This window comes from Myotis davidii, unplaced genomic scaffold (genome assembly GCF_000327345.1).
Source record: "Myotis davidii unplaced genomic scaffold, ASM32734v1 scaffold161, whole genome shotgun sequence".
Taxonomy (NCBI): Eukaryota; Metazoa; Chordata; class Mammalia; order Chiroptera; family Vespertilionidae; genus Myotis; species Myotis davidii.
Genome location: NW_006291567.1, coordinates 1,341,849 through 1,349,727, shown reverse-complemented (window position 1 = coordinate 1,349,727; position 7,879 = coordinate 1,341,849). Strand labels below are relative to the sequence as shown.

The following is a 7,879-nucleotide window of genomic DNA, read 5'->3' as shown; positions in this document are numbered from 1 at the left end:
CATGTGTCAGTCCTGGGCAAGGGGCCGATCCTGCAAGTGGAGGGTGATGGGGGTCAACGCCTGAGGGCTCCCAGTATGTGAGAGGGGGCAGGCTGGGCTGAGGGACACTCCCCCCCACCCCCCACCCCCAGCGCACGAATTTCGTGCACCGGGCCCCTAGTATTTAATAACATTCTTACTTTGATGTAATGTATCATAGTTACTCAGAACAGGGATTTAAAAAAAATTTCAATTTAATTTTGCGATCACTAAATTCCCTGATATTGTGTGTGAAGTTTGAGGATATTGAGACATGTATTTTTTTTCTGGAAGGGACTCTATAGCTTTTAAGACATTTTCAAAGGAGTCTGTGATTTCCAAAGGGGTAAGAAGTTCTGCCTTAGAAGTACAGGAGTGGTATGAATTGGGATTCAAAGATGATGGCTCGAGTCAACCTCTGCAACTTAGGAAGAGAACCAAGTCACTTGATCACTAAGAAACTTAGTTTTGTCACCTGTAGACTCAGCTTTGGATATCTCACTCTATGAACCCACTTAGATAAACCAAGCTATTGGCCTCATGGAGAACCAAGGCTTGGGTGAGGCTGCTCCAAGTCATAGTGTGAAAGTGGCACTTAACACAGGGCAGATAGGCACTAGTGTGACCAACGCTTACCTGGAGCTTAGAAATAATTTCATTTTTGGTCACATTCACCAGGTTCATATCTTCCACTGCAAAGGCCGGGAAAGAAATAATAGAAAGAAGTCCAGCATCAATCTCTTTAGACGTCGATGCTCTTGGCAGCATGGAGAACAGAATAGACTGAATGAAAAACAGAGGTGGATTTAACCTGTGATGTACTAATAGTTATGTACAGTATCTAGAGATCATGACCTTTGCCCCAAAGGAACATTCAAATAATTAGAGCTTTGTCCTACCAATATGACCCTGATGGGCGACCTTGCCCACCCAACCAATGATTCCTGTTCCTTGGGGGAGAATAAGGAGTCAGGGGAAGTGCAGTACTGCCTGGAAACCATGCTGAGAACTCCTTGTCTCCCTTCCTTTGTGACTTCTGTAGACTTTGCTGGGCCTTCAGGACATGCAGGGGAGGAACTAGGGGCTACCTCTATCAGCAGGTTAGGATGTCCTGATGGTGAAGAAAAAGACAGAGAAGAACACACATACAGGGCCACTATAGAGAAATGTCTGGCTTCTATGGAATGTGGCCAGTTGGACTGGGTGACTGAGAAACCACTTAAAGAAAAAGTCAAATCCAGAAGACCACAAGAACACTCAGGCAAAATGGTAACAACAGAATTTAGTTTAGTCCTAGAGAGAATGGGTTACTTAGTGGCACTAGAATATGGCCTCAAGTATAAGGTGGTTGGATTAGGCATTGTAAAATAAAGGAAGTTGAGATTATAAGGAAAAGTTTGGGAAGGGAAAAAGCTAATCCTGAGATTTAACATGTACAGACATGGGGCTACACCCTTGAAAACATAAGCTTATTAAATCTTCCATATGAAGAAGGAATTCAGGTACTACATCCAATTCACACATGAGGACTCTTAAGACTCTAAGTACAAAGACTCAGTCTAAAGGAATGCAGCTAGTATGCGACAGATCTAGGATTCCCACCCAGGACCAGCTGGCTACAAAGTTCACACAATTTCCACTAGACTACACATTTATTAAGATGCACACCAGCTTGACTCTATTAAACCATACTTCAAGAAATCACAGATTTCCCACTAACAAATATTTAATGGGGGGAAATGGAGTGAGCTGGACAGTAGGACAAAAATGGGGGTGAACCTTCAGCTTCAGAGTAAAACTTCATTTTTATAACCAACTGAACCCCCCCACACCCCACCCCAAACTTAGTTCTTTAACTAGTTATTCTTCCCTAGGCTCTCTCTGCCTGGAAACATACACTCCAAGTTTTATGTATCTTGACTCCCATAGCCCTAGCACACAGTGGGCCCTCATTAAATAAGAGTTTGGTGATTGACCAGTAGTTGGTGACCTACTAACTACTTAATGGAGTTCCCTAATCTTCACAAAATCACTCCTTTCTCTAATTTTTATTTCATGAAGGTTCTACTACTTTGCCATTTTCCCCATCTCATCTCTCCACTATTACCCATTCTGCCCATCTCCTCTTCCGTCCCCAAGTGAACTAGTGCTTGCTAGTCATTCAATTTGGGAGCATCATGCAATAAACCTGAGAGAAACCCACCTATGTTCTCAAACAAATAAAACAGATTTTGCCTTCTGCAAAACAAGGTGTCTTGATTGCTGACTCCATATATATAATATTGTTGTGTCTTATGTTTGCATGGTACTTTCTGGCTTACAGAGTACTCTGACAAATTAAGTTGATTTACTCTTATCCTTAAGACCACCTTGTGCAGCAGGAGGGAAAGGGCCCAATATGCCCACTGTATGAATGAGGGAACTAATGCTTGAAGAAGCCAAGTACCACCAAGCTAGAAAGGTAAGGAAAACTGGAGCCTAGGTCTTCCCTTCATGAGTCTCCTATCCAGCTATCTGGAATGTGAGAGGCTGAGCTGTTACCTGGCAGTGTTCAACCTCATCAGGCAGGACATGGATCACTGACTTGCGTCCTCCATGGGCTCCAAAAAGATCCAGTTCATCAATTGCTTCAAGTGCTGCCTACAAACACAGGTCTGAATTACTTTTCCTTTCTAGTGAACATGCACTCCCATATCTGATACTCCTTGTTCATTAAGCAATCTAGTATACGTGTTTTCCCAAAGGTGATGAAACATTTATCTTTAAAATCCAGCTAAAGAGTCCTATGGTCATGTTCTATCTTTATTTTCAGTAGATCAGAGCAGGAGAAAATAAAAATATTTCCCCAAATGAAATTATTATACAAAAATTAAATATTAACAAATTAATAACCGTGTGTGTGTGTGTGTGTGTGTATGCACACACACACAGGGGGCACTAAATTCATGGTTGGCTTTTCTTTCTCCTATTTTAGTGATTAACTCCTAACATTAGCATATCTGGCACTTAAGAAAGTTAATTCTTTTAGTACTAAGTACGTTGTCTGTCAGTTGACCTTAACAGAGAATATTTTTTACTTTTAGTATTGTTTTTCTTTATTATGAAAATTTTTTTCACTTGCAGTTTGCATTCAATATTATTCCTTATTAGTTTCAGGTATACAGCATAGTGGTTAGATAATCATATACTTTACAAGTGTTCCCTCCCCCCGATATTTCCAGTACTCACTGGCACCATACATAGTTATTACAATATTATTGACTATATTCTCTATGCTGTACTTTACAACCCCATGACTATTTTGTAACTACTAATCTACTTCTCAATTCCTTCACCTTTTTAACTCACCCCCCTAACCCCCCTCCAATCTGGCAATCATCAGTCTGTTCTCTTAACAGAACATATTTATTGTTGCTTTCACAATTTCTGGAGTCTTTCCAAAAGTACACTTTGGTATTGAGGAGGAAGAGAGGAAAGCATGCTAAATGTCTAGGACAAGAGATGAAAACTGGTAGCCTGAATCTGCCCCACAGGTATATTTTGTTTTGACCTAAGTAAGTTTTTAAAATGATTTTGAACTGGAATACTTTTAGAGAATGTTCTCAGTATCCCCAATACCCCCCAATATTTTTCTATCTGGCCAACTTCACATGTTTTTATTTTACTTGCCTGACGCTATAGACTTTTGAACTTGTAAGCCCTGCCCTACAAAGTGGTCATGTTCTTCAGCCCTCTTTATGACCCAGAAAAGAAGACTGAAGGTCTACATCCAGCTTCCTAGACAACAGTAAGAGCTTAGACCCGAGGTTGATAACAATGGACAATGAGGAGGGTGTGCCCTTATTTTCAAGCACATGCAGATTTCAGTGCAGGAAACCTACATTCTTTACCTATAATTTCAGTTGGCTGGGTACAAGCGCCACTTGAATTTCATACTTGCTGTTGACTTTTGAAAAATATACTAATCAGATTAAGTTCATACTTCTAATGAGAACCAAGTCAAAGCAGTAAAAACGCACAGAAGGAAGAACAAGGAGGATGAGCCGTCACCTTGGCCATTCCTACAGAGCTTGCATTCAATTCCGGAATGCCCTGATTAGTCTTATCGCCACGTTCCCACATTCCATAATCCTGCAGGAGAAAAAGGTAGTAATCAGAGCAGGAAAAAGAGGAACATGAGAAGTGCTATGGAAAAATGATTCCTTTATGTTACTGCAGGCATAATGGAACATGAATATCTCTTCTCCAAGACCACCAAATTCATGGTTTTACACACTCAGGCTGTGTTTTTCCTCGATTTCAGTTTATTTGACCTTTGTGCAGAGTTTTAGAAGTAAATACTCAGGTGGAACCAAAAATGCATGCAAAAGTGTTCTCAGTTTTCTTATTCCTAAAAATTATTAATTTGTGAGAAACTCTTGATTTGTAGAAAACAAAATGCTTTATTTATCTTAAAATCAAATAAAATGCTGCCCCTCAATTTAGCTAATTCCTTTGAACTTATATTAAATTATAAGATGGAATAAAGAAACTTCAACAAATGGGTTAGAAATAGTTGAAGCCAACCAAACCATTTAAAATAATTTAATATCTTTTTCTAGCATTACCTCTTGGGGGAAAAAATGCTCAGCAAGTAACAGGAGCCCAAGTCAACACTAAGGCACAGAATACTGAACTTTCCTGGTATTTTAAACTGGTTAATATGAATTGGCTCAGAACACTCTGTCCACATAGAGGACTTGATACATGCATCTCTAACTTTTATAATTCATACTTTCTCTTAAGAAACGTAAGCACGGGATACTGTTTTGAAATAATGCTATGTGCACTATTGAAAGATTACAACCCAACAAGAACAGGACCAATGCCAACATTTCAGTATTTATTATTTGGTCTCTAAAGATGAACATTTTCAAAATGTGAAAATTTTAACTTAGACACACAGAGTGACTTTAGACTCTTTGCCTTGTAGCTAGGACCTAGGACTCCTTCTTGAAAGGAGTGATCGGAAACCCAGGGGGAGCTACGCCTTTTCAGTATTCCTCACATTTGGGCCTTCCCATGTTCCAACCCCAACTTCACTCCAACTCAAAAATTGCTTTGATCAGCTCACTCCTTGCTTAAGAGTCTAAAGTGACAAACTGTTTATATGACCCTAATGGATCCTGTTTAAATCTCTCTCTCTGGATGGCCATACCTCCATTATTTGGCCTCTCCACCTCACACCCCCCCACACACACACCGCACACCCACAAACTGACTATTTTCTATCACTGTCTAACACTCAACTTTCACCCTAAGTCTACTCCTTCACTCTGAACCCTTTTTTCCCAAGCATCCTCCCAAATACACACACTCAGAGCCTGTCCTTGCCTCTATGACTGCTCATGCTATTCCCTCACCGCAAACACCCCTTTTCCTCCTTCTGCTTATCTAACTCTACTCATTCTCCAAGGTCCAACTAAAGTCCCATCTTTAACATGAAGATTTCTCGAGTTTCTTTAGACCAGGATTTGTCAACCTCGGCACTATTGATATTTGGGGCCAGATCATTCTTTGTTGTGGGGCTGTCCTGTGCACTGTAGGATGCTCAGCATAGTCCCTGGACACCACCCTCTAGATGTAAGTAGCACCCTCCCCAGTATTACAACCAAAAATGTTTCAAGGCATTGCCCAATGTCCTCTGGGAGGGGAAGATTGCCCCTGATTGAAAGTTACTGCTTTAGACCTGGGGGTAGTAAATTATAGCCCTTGGACCAAATCTAGTTTGCCACCTGATTTTGTAAATAAAGTATATTTGAGACACAGCCATACTCATGTGTTTATGTGTTGTCTATGGCTACTTTGGTGCTACCATGGCAAAGCTGAGTTGCAGCAAAAGAGACCATAGGGACCACAAAGCTGAAAATATTTACTTTTTGGCCCTTTGTATATAATGTTTGCTGACCCTTGCTTTAAACCATAGTGGCTTTCTTTTTCAAACCAAACCCTACACTTTCCTTATCACCTTTATAGTCAACCCTGGAGGAGCTGGGGTTCATGCACACTTGTACCTGCACACACCTGGCTCTAGCCCCTCTACCTGTGGGATGTTTGGGGTGATCACCTTCGCATAGCAGCTCCCACTGAGGTGCTGCTGCTGCTGCCCTTAATCCCGAGTCAGACCCACCTATGTATATGCCACATGAACTCTGCAATTGTGTCCCAGGACAAAAATGTGCACTTTGTATGTAGAGGTGACATAATCTTACACCTCTAATCATGCTAAACTTCTGGTCAGCCCCAAATAGCCTGGCTCTCAGAGAACCATATGATTTTTTATTCTTTTTGACAACTGAAAACACTACCGTGATTTATACTTACAGCAACTTTATATGCAGCTTCTATATAAAAAACAAGATTCTGTATGAAGGCAACCTCATCGAGGGTGAAAATAATACGTAAACCTAGTAAAGAAGAGCAAACAATGAAATTATGAAGTTATGTTGTAAAGGGAGCTGCCAATTACAAATATCACACTAGGAAATGAATCCTTTTGCCCCATTTTCATTTTTTTAACTTTTATTGATTGTTCAGAGAGAAAGGAAAAGGGAGAGAGAGATAGAAACATCAGTGATGAGAGAGGATCATTGATTGGCTGCCTCCTGCACACCCCCTACTGGGGATTGAGCCTGCAACCCAGGCATGTGTCCTTGACCGGAATCGAATCCAGGACCCTTCAGTCTGCAGCCGACACTCTATCCACTGAGCCAAACTGACTAGGGCCCCATTTTCATTTTTCTTACTAGAGCATCAAAAATTAAGTCTAAAGTAAATTTTAACACGATGTCCAATAGCAGAAAGAGGAAGGAAGGAAGGAAGGAAGGAAGGAAGGAAGGAAGGAAGGAAGGAAGGAAGGAAGGAAGGAAGGAAGGAAGGAAGGAAAGAAGGAAGGAAGGAAAGAAGGAAGGAAGGAAGGAAAGAATGTATCTAACTTTGTGTGTGTGCCTACAAACAGAAAGGATTAAAAGGGAAGGTGTGAGGCCTTCTGCACTCTTTGAATGAAATCTAACTAATGAAAGGAAACAAATAGATATGGGTCAAAGTTGGTATTGCAATATTAGTTATAACAGCAAAAAAAATAATTAAGTAATAGTTAAATTAATTGTAGCATATTCACTGATAAAGTCTCGGAGAAGAAAACTTTAGTAGTAAGAGGGGGCATGACACTCTACAGAGAGTTGAACTGTTGAAGGTAGATCTCATCTAGGTTGTCACCCAGTAACTAGGTGACAGTGACAGAAAGGCAGCTTTGGAATTAACTACAGAGATGCTAACAGAGCTGGCTCAACAGCCCTCATCCTGTGAGTGCTCAGGAGGCTGACTATTAGCATGTCACAGAGTCAGTGCTCATCTACACTAATAAAAGAGAAAAATGGTAATTGGCGTACGACGCTACCCTTTTCATTGGCTAATCAGGGCTATATGCAAATTAACTGCCAACTAAGATTGGCAGTTAACTGCCAACAAGATGGCGGTTAATTTGCATATATAGGCACAATGCAGGGAGGCGAAAGGGAAAACAGGGAGAAGCCCCCTGCCACTGACAGTGATCGGAAACCCAGGGGGGAGCTAAGAGCCGGGGGGCAGGGCAAAGGCGGCCCTGGGGGCCTGCTCCCCAGGCATGATCGGAGAATTGGGCGCCTTTGTCGCCCTGGCCAGTGATAGCAGGAAGTAGGGGTGGAGCCAGTGATGGGAACTGGGCAGGGTCGAAGCTGGCAGTCCCGGGAACTAGGGGTCCCTTGCCTGGGCCTAAAGTGGAGCCCACAATCGCGGGGCCGCTGCAGCTGCGGGTCCCTGCTGCCCAGGCTGGATGCCTCCG

The 7,879-nt window shown here is 41.8% G+C and overlaps 1 protein-coding gene across 1 annotated transcript in view; it reads right to left on the bottom strand.

Moving 5' to 3' along the window:
• Positions 1-7,879, bottom strand: part of PHKA2 (phosphorylase kinase, alpha 2 (liver)) — a 62,281-nt gene that overhangs the window by 35,035 nt on the left and 19,367 nt on the right. The window contains 4 exon segments of the mRNA XM_006765127.2: positions 655-801; positions 2,560-2,658; positions 4,069-4,149; positions 6,382-6,464. Of these exon segments, the coding sequence (XP_006765190.1) occupies positions 655-801; positions 2,560-2,658; positions 4,069-4,149; positions 6,382-6,464 (410 nt within the window).